The sequence below is a fragment of the Leptonychotes weddellii genome, chromosome 3 (genome assembly GCF_054177405.1).
Source record: "Leptonychotes weddellii isolate Sample4059 chromosome 3, ASM5417740v2, whole genome shotgun sequence".
Taxonomy (NCBI): domain Eukaryota; kingdom Metazoa; phylum Chordata; class Mammalia; order Carnivora; family Phocidae; genus Leptonychotes; species Leptonychotes weddellii.
In genome coordinates, this window is record NC_138371.1 from 88,931,811 (window position 1) to 88,948,551 (window position 16,741).

General features: G+C 44.6%; 1 protein-coding gene across 2 annotated transcripts in view; it reads left to right on the forward strand.

Annotated features, from left to right (window-relative positions):
• Nucleotides 1-16,670, forward strand: part of LOC115944027 (uncharacterized) — an 83,685-nt gene extending 67,015 nt beyond the window's left edge. The window contains exons 6-9 of one of the 2 annotated variants that reach the window (XM_081814579.1): nucleotides 7,190-10,206; nucleotides 11,012-11,100; nucleotides 11,752-11,990; nucleotides 15,356-16,670. In XM_081814579.1, the coding sequence (XP_081670705.1) occupies nucleotides 11,847-11,990; nucleotides 15,356-16,021 (810 nt within the window). In that variant the 5' untranslated portion in view covers nucleotides 7,190-10,206; nucleotides 11,012-11,100; nucleotides 11,752-11,846 and the 3' untranslated portion in view covers nucleotides 16,022-16,670. Of the gene's footprint in view, nucleotides 1-7,189; nucleotides 11,991-15,355 lie in introns of both variants that reach the window. The other variant, XM_081814580.1, reaches the window with a different exon arrangement.
• Nucleotides 16,671-16,741: the final 71 nt, after the last annotated feature.

Sequence of the window (16,741 nt, forward strand, 5' to 3'; positions counted from 1 at the left end):
GACTCATGGTTTCCAATCATTGCTTGATCTTTTCTTCTGTAAAATTTTATGATTTTTCACCTTGGTTTTCTCCGGCTTGAACAGGTATTATTCACTTAGAATCTTTCTGCTTACAGCCCAAACCTTCCCTTTCTATGAATGTGCACCAATATTTAAGATCTCCCGATGAGCTGGTGTCTGCAGGGGTTTTTCCTCTGCCACACACTCAGTTAACCCTCTTTGCGGAGGTGTGAACTGAAGCATTGTTGCTGGAGGTGTGGTTTGTGGACCACCAGCAGCAGCCCACCTGGGAGCTTATTACGAATGCACAGATTTAGACGCTACTCCAGATCCTACTGAATCAGTCTGCAATTTAACAAGATTCTATGTAATTCAGCGGCATGCTAAGTTTGAGAAGTACTGAACTAGACTTACTCTTTGTGCACATGCCTTTATACCTGGCTTTCCCCTGTCCTTCCCTCGTAGGCAGAGAAAGACAAAGGTTTCTATCAAAAACGTACAAGTGCATGTATGATTCACACTTTTCTAGTGAAAATAGATTTTCAGAGCTCTGTGTTTACTTTGCTTCATGCTAATTACTTGCTCATTAAAAGTAGAAGTCATATTTCCAGGTGAACTACAACTTCGGTTTTACTAGTGACAACAAGAATTAAGCAGTGACCTGATTGATAAAGGTTGTTTTACTGAGGGGCGCCTGGGTGGCTCAGTTGGTTGGGCGACTGCCTTCGGCTCAGGTCATGATCCTGGAGTCCCGGGATCGAGTCCCGCATCGGGCTCCCTGCTCGGCGGGGAGTCTGCTTTTCCCTCTGGCCCTCCCCCCTCTCATGTGCTCTCTCTCATTCTCTCTCTCTCAAATAAATAAATAAAATCTTTAAAAAAAAAGTTGTTTTACTGAGGATTAGGGGAGGTGTTCTGGGCATGCTGCTTGGAGGACAAGTGCCTTGGCTTCAGAGTCGAAGCTGTGTCACCTCACATGCTGTCCTTTGCTTGCCAGCATGGGGTGCAGTTGTGTCATCTGTAAACCTGAATTTCCTTGCTTAGTAAACTGGATGAGGACCTGCCATCCCTTTTGTCCTGGCACATTTCCTCTTTATCTTCCCTAGCTCACACGTTCGCTTATGTGCTTCGGGTATTTGGTCGATCTGTCAGTGTTGGAGAGATGTAAGGAATGTCCAGGGTTTGGTTCTTGGATGTCTTTTCTCATTTACATTCACTCTCCCTTCAACTTCTCATGGCTTTTCTATTCATATGCAGATGGATTCTAGATTTATGTCTCTATTTTGGACCTCTTGTAGAAGTCTAGACTCTCAAATCCCACTGTTTCTTGGCATGTCTAACTAGTGTCTCAGTGTCACAAGTCTGAAATTGAATTGTAATCTTCTTTGCAAAACTGCAACTCTGTTCCTCCAGTCACTCAGTCCAAAACAGAGGAGTCATCCATGATTTTTCTCTTTCCCTTCACCCACTCCCAATTCATCAGTAAGTTCTGAAGCCTCTTTCTTCAAAACATACCCAGAGTCTCAACACTTCTCACAGGCCCCCCCATGCCCCGCCCCCTTCACTACTGCCCCGGACGAGCCATCTTCTGTCACCTGGATTGTGCTATCCCCATCCTACTTCTGCCTTTGTCCTTCTCCATTCTATTCATGACAGAGCAAGCTCTCTGCTCCAAACTTTCCAGAGCCCGCATCTCAGTAAAAGCCAAAGTCAAGGTCCCAGATAACTTTCTGAACTTATCTCCAACTACCCTCTCCCTGGCTAACTGTGGCAAGCTGAGGTCTCTGGAAGCAGATGCTGGAGACAGAATTGGTGGGGCTGGATATTTATTAGGGTTTAACAGCCAGAGAAAGAAGTGGGATGAAACAGGATGGGCCAAAGAGAGAGAAGTCGAAGTGAAGTAGCCCAGCAAGGCTGCAGGCTGCCTACAAGGAGCTTGGGGGCACATGTGGCCTGCTTATAAGTTGACTCTTATAAGGCCCTGAAGGCTGCACCTCTATACCTGCCTCATCAGCTATTTGCTGAGTGCTGCTCTGAGAAGGGTGTGACCTGGTAGAAGGTGACTCTCTGCAGCTGAGGCACAGGCGGAGGCTGTCTCCTGACCCTTTGGGTAGTGGTTGTCCATGTCCACTGCACTCTTCTCCAGCCACACTGGCTTCTGTAAACAAATCCAGCTCACTCTGCCTCAGGGCCTTTGCACTTGAAGGAAAGCAGTTTCACTAGAGCTTTTTCATATGTCTTGCTCCTTCATCTCTTTCAGGCTTCTGCTTAAATGTCACTTTGTGAATGAGGTCTGTTTCCCGTGATCATCCTATTAAAAGTAAGAAACTTATACCCTTTACTTTTCTCCACAGAATTTATTGTCATTTGATATACATAGTATATATTTAATCCCTGACTTATTATTGTCTGTATCTCCACATAAAATGTAAGCCAAGAAAGCCCTATCACATTGTAGGCGCTCAATAAATATTTGCTTATTGAATGAATGATGAAGGAAACTTTTGTTTATATGGGTTTGAATTGTAATATATCTCCTTGTATTGATGGAGTATAAGAATAACTTTAATCCCATGATATCAGTAAAATCTTTTGGAGCCACATTTATTAAAAAAGGTTTCTGGTATTGACTCCACGAATTTAGATATGATCAACATTAGAATTGATGATATTTTGAGATGTTTAAATTTCTCCCTACAAAATAACAAGTGTCAGATAATGAATACTGTAGAATTGTAAGTTTTAAAGACATTAATGTTTAAAATGTTAAAGAAAATGCGTGTTGTAGAAGTACTTACATCTCCACTATAATAGGTTAATTTAAAATCATTCTCTTTTGTTAACAAAAGCAAATTCTCCATCTTTACTTGGCAAATGATCCAGGAAACACTCATGGATATCATTGATGTTACTGTCATGACTGGAAAGAAATAAAAATGTACTTAAAATTCTTTATATTTTTCCTTAATCCAGACAAATCTTCCCATAATTAGTTCTTTTGTATCTTTGCTGTTTTACTAAGTATTTCATGGGGGAAAGTGTGACCCCAGCCTGCAGAGTTAGGAATGAGCTGAGGCCCATCCGGTTTGATGTTGTATGCTCTTTGTTAATATCATTGCTGGTTTTTGATTGTTTGGTTGGGTTTTTTTGGTTACATTTGTTACAAACTGGGAAAAATTATCAGCAGCTTTGTTTTTTATTTTTTTAAATATTTAATTAATTTATTTATTTGAGAGAGAGAACTAGCAAGGGGAGGAAGGGACAGAGGGAGAGGGAGAATCTCAAGCAGACTCCCCACTGAGCACGGAACCTGACCTGGGACTCAATCTCGTGACCCTGAGATCATGACCTGAGCCAAAATCAAGATTCAGAGGCTTAACCAACTGTGCCACCCAGGCGCCCCAATCATTGTGCCTCTGATTCCCCACTCTTCCTGCTTCATGCTCCTCCCCAGATCATCTACATTCCTCTGTCCTGCTTTCTCCTTAAATGACCCAAACATTTCCTTATATAACCTGAGTCACTCTCCCAAGGTGGGAAAAAAAATCCAAATCCAAATGTTTGAAAACCGCTCGGTCAATGGTTACCTCTAGTTGATTGCCAAGGTGATTCAGCAAGTTCTCTTTCCTTTTCGATCTCTTCATTGGTAATCTTGCTGTTTCTAGAATGACCTTTTCTATAAACTTCACTAAGAAGATCTCTTAAAGGTTAAGATCTCTTAACCCTTTTGGGCCAATGCAAACTACATATCATAATGGAAAAGAAAATAACAAACTTGTAACAATTTTGCCATCATTGAATCATTGACAAGTGAGTTTTGTGCAGAATTTTCCAGCTGATGAAACCATCTTTTTTGACACCCCATTAGATGGGTAGAGAGGAGCTGGTCATAAGCTAACTCCAAAAATATTTTCTTCTGACTTCTTCACCTTCAAATGATTCCTTCCCTTCTTTAAACACGTTGAAATATTTTTGAACTGTTCCTGTTCAGGAAATGCAATCTTTTGAATTCCTACCAACCTGAAGGTTTTGTTTCAAAAGAGGCTACGCTGGTTTGTCCTTATTTTCTTTAGTTCATGATGTATAGATAGAGTCTCCACCACAGAGGTATTAACTGTAACACCATCATGTACATATTTCATCTACACAGAGAGTCCTGGTCCAGGATGAGACTCTTGCAACAGAATCTTTGCTTTGCTTGTTGTCCTTTTCTTCCACTTAACGAGTGAGAAAAATATGCTTTCTGAATGATTCAAATTAAAACCTTAATGCCGGGGTGCCTGGGTGGCTCAGTCAGTTAAGCAGCTGCCTTCGGCTCGGGTCATGATCCTGGGGTCCTGGGATCAAGCCCCACGTCCGGCTCCCTGTTCAGGGGAGAGCCTGCTTCTCCCTCTCCCTCTGCCTGCCACTCTGCCTACTTGTGCTTTCTCTCTGTCTGTCAAATAAATAGATAAAATCTTAAAAAAAAAAAACCTTAATGCCCTATATCACTTTCCAGATATATTTCAGGTTAAAGTTTTTTTTTTAACTTAAAAAAATTAAAGTTTTTGGTATTTTACCAACAAAGTAGCACTATTTTGGCAAAAAAAGATTGCACAGAAATTCAAAATGCCAGACACCCACCACAATTATAAGTCAATACATATTCGTTGGGTAAATTTGATAAGAGCTTAACCCTTCATTAGTCTGGTACTTTGACCCTTATACAGTGTTACTTCAATTTCACAAGGGAAGAGAGAGAGGGTCCAAGAAATTAGGGAATGCACCCAGGGTCATAGAGCCAGAAAATGGTGCACTTGACGTCTGTGCCCAGCTCGGTCTTCTGCCTCCAAGGACATTTTTCCTCCGCATGGGTGAGACCTTGCATTAAGTCCCACTGCCTGTCGGGGAAGGTGTTCAGAGTGAGAAGATGACATTATCTTACCAGGGTCCCAGGGGCACAAACACTTGGAAGAGGGGTTTTGGATGGGCTTTAAGGGGCCCCTCCCCATACTCCCTCCTTCTTGCCCTCTATACCCTCCGTCCTCCATGGCTCTGCTACCCAGCTGCTCCAAGTGGTCAACACTGCAGCCCTCTGACCCAGAGGTTGATGGTGGGGACCCAGGGTCTCTCTGATCGCTGTTGGTCTTTCAAACGTCTCAGATGGAACATCTCAACAGCAAGCCTTCCTTTTGCTAATAATGATTTCCCTTGTGGCATAACTGATTAGTTATTATGCCAGTAACCACACAGACAGACAGACAGGCAGACACACACACATTCTAGGGGTGGGGGTGGCAGGGAAGAAGGGGAGTGAACCCTGTCCTGCCTCATGGTGACCTTCCCAGTGACCATCCTTTCCTTCTTTCTCACTGGGCTTCCATAGTTGGCACATGCTGGGTGGGACTAAATCAAGCTCCGAAGATTTTCCCCTCTACATTTATTTTGGCAGCCAGCCCATCTCAGCATATTACAGGATTTAAATGGGAAGGCGACAGGCGTCTAATACTGGTTATTGTTTTAAGAGAGAATGTATTTCGTGTAAGTGATATCTTCCATGATAACAGCGTTGGCTAAGCAGACTGGAAAACCACATTTCTTTTTTCTTTTTTTATTATTATGTTCAGTTAGCCACTGAATAGTACATAGTTTTTGATGTAGTGTTCAGTGATTCATTAGTTGCGTGTAACACCCAGTGCTCATCACAGCACGTGCCCTCCTCAATACCCATCACCCCGTTACCCCCTCCCCCAGCCCGCCTCCCCTCTGAAACCCCCAGATGGTTTCTCAGGGTCCATAGTCTCTCATGGTTCATCTTCCTCTCTGATTTCCCCCCCTTCAGATTTCCCTCCCTTCCCCTGCGGTCCTCTGTGCTATTGCTTATGTTCCACATATGAGTGAAAATTACATTTCTTAGGCTGGCTACTACACTTGCATTTACTGGGAGATAGTGCCTGGAGCCGCTCCATTCAGTCACTGTTCACTTGGAAGCTGAGCCCTTTCGGTGAGGGGGAAAAAAAAAATCTGCGCTCCACATGATTTCACTTTTAAGCCACCTACTTGGATGATTTGAGCCACACCAGCAAGATTGCTCTGTCCAAATTTCAAGCCCTGTATTTGGGTGCCACTGAGTTGACGATTCCAGTCCTTGGGTTCAGCATTGTCTTCTCCCGAGGATGTTTGTTTTTTAAAATCTTAACTTTTCTGCAAGGATAAACCCATTAAAGTCGCTAATGTGTTTCTCTGAGGGTTTTCCAAATTGTTTTCCTCTGTTAGAGGGGAGAAGTGGAGGCAACAGGGTGCAAGATTCTGAGAGGGAAGATTTTGTTGATGTGTGGAAATGACTGTGAAAAGGAGATAAGTGAGAGCATGGGGGGAGCTGTCTCCCTGACCTGCCAGGGTGAGTGCCGACTCTGGGGAAACACTCAGAATACTCTGGGACTTCATTTCCTCTATTCCTGGGGAGTTCTAGTTCTCAACAATGATACCCATTTTAAAGACGAAGAAACTGGTACTTAGAGAGCTCAAGTGAGTTTCTCAAGTTCAACGATAACTATGCGGAACATTCTGGAACAGAACTCAGATTATTTATTGTCTGTTTCAGTGTTCTCTTCATAATAACACCCTATTTTTCATTATGCTTAATATATGTACAGACATTTTTAAGGATCAAGCACCTCTTGTGTTTGTATGATTTTTTGTTCTTGTTTTTAACTTCTCATGGCTAATTATTCCTGAAAAAATCTTTAGTCAAGCTTTAAAAAAAGTACTAGAAGAGGGACGGTTGGGTGGCTCAGTCAGTTAAGCGTCTGCCTTCAGCTCAGGTCATGATCCCAGGGTCCTGGAATCGAGGACCCACGCCTGGCTCCTGCTCAGCGGGGAGTCTGCTTCTCCCCCTCCCTCTGCCCCTCTGCCCCCCACCCTCCCACTCATGCGTGTGCTCCTCCCCCAAATAAATAAATAAAATCTTTAGAAAAAATACTAGAAGATCCACTTGCCCAACAATTCCAGTAGAAAGAGGGAGGGGGGATAGTTTTTGTTCTTAGTAAAAACATCATCTTTTATATTCTTTATTTTTTAAGTTCAAAATGAATCCAGGAAGCACATAGGTTTAAGAAGGCAAAGTACCCTTTTATCTTTCTCCTAATTTTATCCCCATCAAAATAACTGTTCTATCTTTCTTTCTTTTCTTCTTTCTTCTCCACCATTCAAGCAATCGGCCAAGTTGGTTCTTCATATCTCAGATGAGTGGTGAGATGGAGTATGAAGCAACCAGTAAAGAATTCCTGGTTTGTTTTCGGAGCCCAAGCCTCTGAGAGAACCAGGAATGCTGGCAAAGGCAACAGAAGAAACACTTCTCAGGGGGAAGGTCTGGGGTTGCTTATGGATCCAGGGCAAGCATCCCTTGTCCACAGGTTAGCAGACTCCTGGAGCTGAAGGGACCATGACAGCAAGAGCACTGGTGGCTGGTGGAGCCAGTGTGGACAGGTGGCTGATGACCAGCTTCCTACCCCTGCCCTGCTCTGTTTCCCTGCCTTATATAGGACCTTGGACCTGAGGCCCAACTGGGGGTGGGGAAGCACTTCCAGAAGTCATGTTAAAAGAATATCCTAGCCCCAAACTCGATTGTTCTAGACATATGTCTTTATCTTCTGCAAGCCTACTTAGAGTCACATTTGAGACTGTCTCCATAAGCTGATGGAGAATAGAATATTCTATATTTCGTTAAAGCATACATAGACAAATGAGATCATATTATATATATCTCCTGGTAATTTCCTTTTTACCTTAATAATATACCTCTTTCTGTGACATCAAAGAAATAATTTTTGTTTATCTTTTTTCCAGATATATAATATTAAATAGCATGGATGTTTTTATTGTTTCAGGTTCTCCAGGGGTTGGCAAAATCAGGCATGTGCCTATACAGACAAATTGAATGGCAAGTATGGAGACCCAGAGCAGGATTGGAGAGCCCTCTGCAGGCAGGTGGTCCTCACATTGTGAGGGGTCCAGCTCTGTCTTAGCCCCTCCTTTCCCTGTCCAGCCACTGCACTAATAGTTTAGCAGCAGATGGGAAGGGGGAGCTCCGCAGACCTTGTCACTGCTGCCTGCATTTGGCACAGGGTGCAGGCTGAAATAGCACATCCTTTCTAACTCCCTGGCTCGGCAGTTTTTTGTTTTTGTGATTAATGTCCAGTGCAAAGGTGAGTAATGTAGCAATTCATTGTAATTCGAGTTATGGGGAATATATGGACTCCTTCGCTCAGCATCACCTTCTCCAAGTCCTTGTCACATAAAAAGAATCATTACATTGGGAATACACTGCCATCAGCCACAAGACCAAGCAGAGATACAACTCACATGCCCCAGCTATCTCCACTGCTAGCAATGCGAGCCCTTCTTTGTAGAACTGGACGATGCTAACCGGACTCAAAGGATAGAAAAGAAAGCTCTCCATGTCTACTCTTTGGCCCTACCTGTTTTAACTACTATCTAAAAATGACCAGTCAAGTCTAAATGACCCACAAGTCTAAATGACCCTAAATTCATTTCAATTTTATATTGTATTATTATCACCTCAAAGTGACTTTTGAGCTCCCAGGAGAAGTTTGGGAGTGGGATGAGGGGAAGAAATCTGGTTGGCCAGCGTAGGAGGGCCTCCCACTCCAATAGGTCCCGGAGAGCATGGCTGCTGTCCCCTTGGGTGGGGGGCAGAACAGGTGAGTAGATGAGATGCAGTTGAGAGCCTTCGTACTGGCTTCCAGATTCAAGGGAAGTGGTAAGATGCCTGCAGGCCTGAGGACCCCAACTCCGCCAGCTTTGGAAGTAAGTGCACACCCCTTGGGGTTTCCATAGCTCTATAGGAAAGGGGGTGGAATGCAGTGAATCTGGATTGCCTGTTCTGTCCTCTGAGACTGCAGACATGTTGTGCGGGTGTTCATATCAACTGGAAGTATTTCTAAATTCGTTAGCTGGTGGGGTCGGAGACCTTGGGTTCTTCTTTTACTAATGCAAGATAGATGTATCAAAGTTAGAAGGGTAAAAGTGCACTTGGATGGGGTTGAGCAGTATTATCATCTTTACGGAAAAAATGCCCTGCCCGTGGAGAAGGTGCTGGAAGGTAAGGGAAGAGAGGAATGAGCTCAGCCCCTATGGATTACCTGCATTTGGCAGGTAAGTCCCCGTTGATGCACTGTGGGTATGTGCGTGCCTCCTTGTGCATGCATGTTGAGGGACAAGAGGAGCGGGGCAAGCCTCCCTGACCCAGGGCACCTGGTCCCACTGGGATTTCCTGCCACACCCGGGTGTCTGTCACTCAGATCTAGTCACCAAACCCACCAAAGCCCTGGAAGGGCACTGAGCAGAGGTGGGAAAGTCTCCTTCCACTAGCCCCTCTCACAGTGCTGGTGCCAGCCACTGCCTGCGCAAATGGACCCCGTGCATTGGATCTTGAGCCCAGGTTATTGTTCCCAGAGATGTGTGAACAGCAGTACCTAGCTCCCAGGAATGACAGCATGTGTTACCTTTAAAAAAACCTCTCTTCAATTTTACAGCACCTTCAGTTCTACTGAAGGAACAAACTTTGTGTGCAGTGTCTCTTCTGCTCTGCTGCCCCGCTCCCCGAGCCACATCGAGGCTCCCTCCATCTAGTGTGGTCTGATTGAAAATTCAATTCAACTCACTTCAGATATGCATTGAGCACCTTTATGTTGGCAGCAAAGTGGTAAAAGCCATAGGGGATACAAAATAAGTATAAAGCACATTTTTTGTCTTCAAAAAAAGTCTGCTGTGCTATAGGGAACAACATGGAGAAACAACAAGAGACCAACATGAGACAGAATATATTTACTCATCAGAATATGTTGTTCTGACATTAAGTGCATTGGATGTTCCAGAAAAAGAGATCTCAGGGAGGGCCAGACTTGTCAGGGCAGAAAGGCATCTTGGAGGGGCTGGGAGCTGGTTTGGGGCTTTGAAGGATTGGGAGTGTTCAAATATGTAGCCAGATCACATGCAAAATTTTTCCTGTTATTTCAGGTTTTCTACTGAAGCCTTCAAGCTGAAAATAACATAACCTAATTACTTGCACTGTCTAAGAGCTCATGAAAGAGCTGTCAGCCAGGGCTTACTTAGAGGTGGCCTGGATGTCCTACAGTCCTCAATGGCCGCTCCCCAGTTCTGTGCCCCTCACGCCCTCCTACCAGTTTATAAAAGCAGATTATAAATGTGAGAGGAGGTCCTTACTGGGTTTTTTAGTAGTAGGTGGTCTGCCTGGTACGAATGGGGATGTTTTCTCTCCTCTCCATTTGGAAGAGGGTAGGGTTGTCCTCACCTCCCCTAAGACAAGAGAGAAGAGAGCCTGGTGCCCACTACTGGGCTTGATGCTTGCTGAGGAGTTGAAGCTGTAGGCCCATTCTGGGGCTGTTCCTGGCACAGAGCACAGTGGGGGAGGTCTTGGGAGAACTTGGCACAGGTCCCCAGATGAGAGAAGGTATTGTGAGCATAAAGACTGGTACCCACTTCTGGCAGGGGAAACTTGGAAGGAGGGGGAGGAGGGGAGCAGCCTGTGATGTCAGAGCTGGGGGCTGCCTGCGTTCCCACCACATGGCCTGCCAAGGATTGGTCAGTGTCCTGTGGACCCAGTGGGTGCTGTGGAAGAATATAGAAGCAGATTGAAGAGGGTGGCCTCCTGGGGGAAGACTCCGAGCCATGCAAAGCTATGGGGTGTATGAATGAGAATAGGTGAGGGGAGACATATTCCAGGAAGGTGGTGAGGAGCTCATCCTTCTTGTTCAGCAATCATGCAGCATGGAGGTCCCCTGGGAGAACTCCCCAAACCCACATTTGCCCCAGTGTGGAATACCTGTCAGATCAAGGCTGTTGCTGGTAAAGGGGAACAGCACGAGTTATGGAAGAGGGGCTCTTTCCCTCATGCTTTTCCAGCCCTTGAGGAGGAAGAGGGAGGATGGAGAGTGGGGAGGAGGAGTGCGGGGACCGACCAGGCTCTTTCTCTCTCTGTGCTATGGGTCAGGCCCCCAACTGGGAGAAGGGGAAAGCCTTTACATCGCATGGGAGACTAGATTTGATTTTTCCTGGGCAGGACTTCCTAGCTCCTGAAAGGTGAGTCTCAATGGTCCAAATGAGACTCTTCTTTGTAACTGATAGCACTGAACAGCCCTGAGAGCTGTTGTCCTAAGATGCTATCAGGGGGCAGGCAGGGAGAGGACCCAGAGTTCTACTGAAGGGCGTCTGCCCCTGGCACCCCCAGGAGGGCCAGCGAACTGATTTCAGAGAGACAGGAGCACCAGGAAGGGCAGTTCAGGAAAACACAGGACCCAAGTGGGAGCCATGGGTGGGGTGTGCCTGGAGTGTTGGGGGGTCTCGGTGACTTTGTCTGGTTGGAGGGGAGGGGACAGCAGAGACTCACTGTGGGAGACTTGAGATAGGACTTCCAACATTTTTGAGAGGATTGGCAGCAGGAGGGGCTAAAGCAAGCAAACAAACAAACAAAAGGAATATCCCACTTCTCAAGCAGGTTTCCTGGGAAAGGCTCATTCTCCACAAAACCACCTCCTCCTTCTTTCCTGAGCGTTTCTAGCCACCAGCCAACATTTCTCCCCAGTGCACACTAGTTGGTTTGTTGTTGCCACGTGGGTTTGAGAGTCTGTCTTCTTGTAATATTCTCATTTACCCATTTGTAAACAGAGGCCCAACTGAGGGGGGTTCCTGGAAGGAGGGACACTCCATGCCTTTCTTTTCCAATTCCCACAGGGGCAGGAAGACCCACTGAGCCTGCACTTGTGTGACTGGATTTAAGTCAACTTGGACCCAGAGATGAAAGTTTAATTTCTTGTTTTATAAAATGAATGAGGAACAAGCAGGAGACAGGAGGCGTTTTGGTTTGTGGGGCATTGGAAGAAGCGACCCACCATGGTTTCCTGAAGAGTGGATTTCCAGAGGGTTTTAATTATGATCACCGAGCTACAGCTTGGAGAGAAACGGCTGCTCAAGTAGGTAGCTGTCTGATTTCTACTGCTGTCTGGCTGGCTTGCCTGGCCTCCTTAGCAGTCCACAATTTAGTCTACACTCTTGGGGGGCAAGAGAGGCCTTGTTACTATAAACCAAATTTATTCTGACTTTGAGCTTTAACTCTCTAGAGGGTAAGAAATTAGGTCTCAATCGTGTTTGGAAGGATGCTCCATTTCCATGCATGCACAGAAGGATCTGGGCAGTGGTTTTGGCAGAAGGGCCTCTGGTCTCTAGCCTATCATTGTGATAGCTATGATTCTCATTGTTCAAACTCACATGGTTTATTGGAAGTTGATTGGCTTTACTGCTTCCCTGTCAAGCAGTGGCATGCCATCTTTAGCTACCGTTCCCACGGTCACCTCTCTTAATATTCTGTCTCCCCAGCATCCCTGAGCCAACTCCAGTATCTCTCCTTAAGGGGCTGCAAAAACTTATCTCCTTTGCAAGGCTCTTTTGGAAAGAGCTACCAGCTGCTTTTGATATGGCTGCTCCCACATGCCCAGCCTAGCCCCATCCACTGCTCTGGGACCACGCAGCCTAACTGCTTCACCGAGTCATGGGCTTGGACACAAAAGTCTGGATGGAGGAAGAGAGTCCCTCTCCCCGCACCCCCCCCAACACAAAAGCACACAAGAAAAGGCAACACCAGGCCTGGCTCCTTTTTTGTATTTGCTGGAGAGTGGAGAAGGAAAATACCTAGAGTTATAAGTAAGAAACCACAAGTACATTATCCTGTCACATCTGTCTCATCTTTAGAGTCTAAACAGTGAATAAGCTAAGGCAATTCCCTCAGAGACTTGCTTTAGCTGTCCCTGAGTGCTGTCAGCAGCTAATGTTCTTAGCAAAGAAGGTATGAGTGCAGTGGTCCTATGGAGCGGTCTGGGTTGAGCTGAGTCCAAACATCAACCATCAGCCTTCACCTCCATGGCCCACCTGTGGGTTGCTGCTCAAAATATATGAGAGAATTTGACCATGACACCTTACGCACTGTCAAAGACAAAAACCAAACAAGTAAGGAAGTTGATTTTATTCAGCCTGTTGCAATAGGGAAAGTACCCCAGATCTGAAGCTCAGGATGTCTTAGGAGAGTGGATTTGCCTTAGACTTTTACAGGGAGGGGTAAGCACATGGCAGATGGGATGATTTATAATTAAGGTTGTATTTTAAATAGGGGAAGCTTCAGTCAGCACAAGAAATGTTTTTCCCCTGTGGCTAGCTAGTTTCCAGGAAACAAACATTTTGAATCATTCATGAAATAAAGAATGGGAAATTGGAGGGGCATCTGGGTGGCTCAGTCGGTTGAGCAGTTGAGCGTCTGACTCTTGATTTCAGCTTAGGTCATGATCTCAGGATTGTGAGATGAAGCCCTGTGTCCAGCTCCATGCTGGGCGTGCAGCCTGCTTGAGAGTCTGTCTCTCCCTCTTGCTCTGACTGCTCCCCCCAGTCCTGCTCACTCACCTGCTCTCTCTCTAAAAAAAAAGAAAGGAAAAAAAGAGAAAAGAATGGGAAGTTGGAGGGTCTAGGTTGAATGGTGTCCCCCTAAAAGATGTTGAGGTCCAAAGCCCCAGTATTTGTGAATGTGTCTTATTTGTAAATGGGGTCTTTGCTGAATGTAATCAGGTTAGGATGAGGTCATAGGGTGGGCCCTAATCTTCGAGCCAAGTAATGCCAAAGATTGATGGCAACACTAGAAGCTAAGAGAAAGGCATGGAATGGGAGGTTCCCTATAGTCTTGAGAGAACATGGCCCTACCAACACCTTGATTTCAGGCTTCTAGCCTTCAGAACTGTGAGACAAAATTTTTCTGTTGTTTCAAGCCACCTAGATGTGTTTCTTTGTTATGGCCACCCTAGGAAACTAATACAGTCTGTGCCTGGTAAAAGGGGAAAAGTATGCGTTCAGTCTTGTCAAAGGTAAACAAGGGCAGCATCATGGTCTTATGGGAGTCATGATAAAGTGTGTCTTGCATAAGTCATGTGCAGAGGACATTTTTGTGAAGCCATTTCGGGAACACAAAAGGGTGGGGGGTTTCTTATCCTCACTGGGAACACAGGGCTCAGTGTTGTGAACCCACTTAAAACCCATAAATGGATTTCCATTCGTACCAGTTAAATTCCAACCTTCCTAGTCTTGATATCCAAGGGCGGGGCCTCCGAACCCCACCGGCCTTGTCTGCCTTGCTTGTTACTCTTGCACTATCCACATGCCTCCCTGTGTGGTTCCACAAACACACCTGGTGGTTCACTGATGTGTCTTTGTTAGTGTCATTACTTTTGCCTGGAACATGCCCTCTCTCTCTTCTTTCTCTCCTTTAGTTTCACTCAGCTTCTATATCCATTTCCCTGAGGAACCTACCCTCACACCTGTTTCCAGGTCTCTCTGGGATTTAATGGAAGCCAGGGCTCACCTCTGCAGAACACTCTCCGCCCTGGATTGGAGTCAGGTGCTCCCATTGCTGTCTCTCCTGCTGGGCTGTAGGTTCCCTGCATGCTCTGCTTCTCTTATCTTACTGCAAAGCTCACTGCTTGGTACAGAGAAGGTGATAAATAAGTATTTGTTGAGCTGAAATGAACTCTGTCTCCTTCAGACACCTCTCCCTGACCCTTGGAAATGTTTCCTCTTCAACATGTCATGTTATTATTATTTTTTTTTCCCTGAGAGCCCCTTAGCTTCTAAGTTCAGCCCTAGCAGAGAGGTGAGGTCTGTATTTTCAGGTTTCATTGCTTTCTCCATAGAAGCATTCCATTTAACAGTTATAGTATTCCAGCTACAACCAGAAAAAAAAATCCTCTTTCTTTGCATAGGCTTAAAAGAATATTTTTATCTCATCACAAAAGTATTGCATGCTCATTGCAAAATAAAGTTTGGAAAAATATAGAAAAGCAAAGAAATCCAAAAACATGAAATCATCTATCATTCCACAACCCAGAATTAACTATGTATTGATGTCATATCTCCAAACAAAGTGATTTTCATGTTGTACATTCTATATTGTAACCTGATTTTTTTTTACTTAACATTTCGAGATCAATCTTCCACATTAGTAAATACTCATTTTTGTGAAAAGCACAAATGGTTTTCAGGAAGGAACTTTTCCATCTAGAGACAATTTCACTCTTCTGGTGAGAAAATCCCTTCCCCGCCTTTTTGAGGACGAACATATTTGGCTAAAAATCCCCCACAAGTTTGGAAATGTTAGAAGTATCTCTCTTGGAAGGTGATATTGAGATTGGTTGCTAAAAATAATAACTAAATTAAAAAATAAAATGAAGAAATGTCTAATGTAGAAACGTCGTTTCTCTTTCAGTTCCAATGACTGTCTTTTTAATGTACTCCTGTATGTTAGGAACCTAGAAGTGTATTCCTGTGGCTATGCAAGAAGGCACCCATCATTTCCCCAATCAACTTCACCACTGTCATCATCATCATCACCAACATCATCCGCATGAGAATCATCTTCACCGTTGTCTCCAGCATCATCACCACCATCACCACCACCAGCCTCTCCTTCACTATTATCACCATCATCTTCATCACCACTACCACCATCAGCAGCATCACCATCATCAACTACCAACATCACCCTCACCACCATCACCATCATCATCACCACTACCAGCATCATCTTCACCGTCATCATCACCACTACCACCACCAGCATCAACATCACCACTATCACGTCATCACCATCACCACCCTCTTCACCATTATCACCATCATCTTCATCATCACCACCGCCCTCAGCAGCATCACCATCATCAACCACCAGCATCTTCACCACAATCACCATTATCACCATCACTATCATCACTATCACCATCATCATCATCACCATCACCACCACTACCATCTCTTTCTTGTCCTCTCTTCCTCTTCCCCCTGCTCCTCCTCCCCCTCTCCTTTTCCTTCTTCTCCCCTCTTCCTCATTCTATTCCTTTATTATTTTCATCATCATTCTCATTCCCATTTCAACTTGCATCATTTAGAGATCTGGGAGTTATATGAATACTGAGGTATACGAGAGCAGGAGAGATGATGTTAAAAATTGCTGGAATACATTTAGAATTTTTTCCTAAACTATTTTAATCTCCAGGGCTGATTTAATTCTCTGATGTGGAAACATGACCTGTGAGATAATCTTGATGTAACAGCTTTCCTTTCAGTCTGATCAATTTTTAAAAAAATTTCCAAAATAGCATTAATAAAGACAAGTCAGAGATAGTATATTTTACTCATCTGCATTTATATTTATCTAACTCACACACCTGCTTAATGTGTAAAGGTCAGGCTTTTAGACAGAAATCTCACGTGGATCTCCCTGAATTATGTAGAAGTTTACCTGGCTGGATAATTTGTACGACTTTTTACAGAAACTATAGTGAATGCATTCCAAGTCATAATATACAAATTGGCGTTTGTATTTTCTCCTCTGAAGAGGGCAGTGACCCTGAGAAAGATGTCAGTACTGATACCACAGAGCAGACCCCACGTAAGAGCACCTGGTGTCTCCAGTGATTGAAATGATATATTAATGAGCTCTTATTCTCAGTGACATTTTACCAGGAACCAATTAACTGTAGTAATTACATGTCTTCCATTGCGTGCTCTGAAATGTGAAGTGCACGGGTGTTGGGTTGCTGTGTTTGTTGAACATTTTTTTTTCCATGTGACAACCCTTTAAGCGTTAAAACTTTGAGTCATTTATTATGTTTCCCTTGCCTTCTGGGTGTCG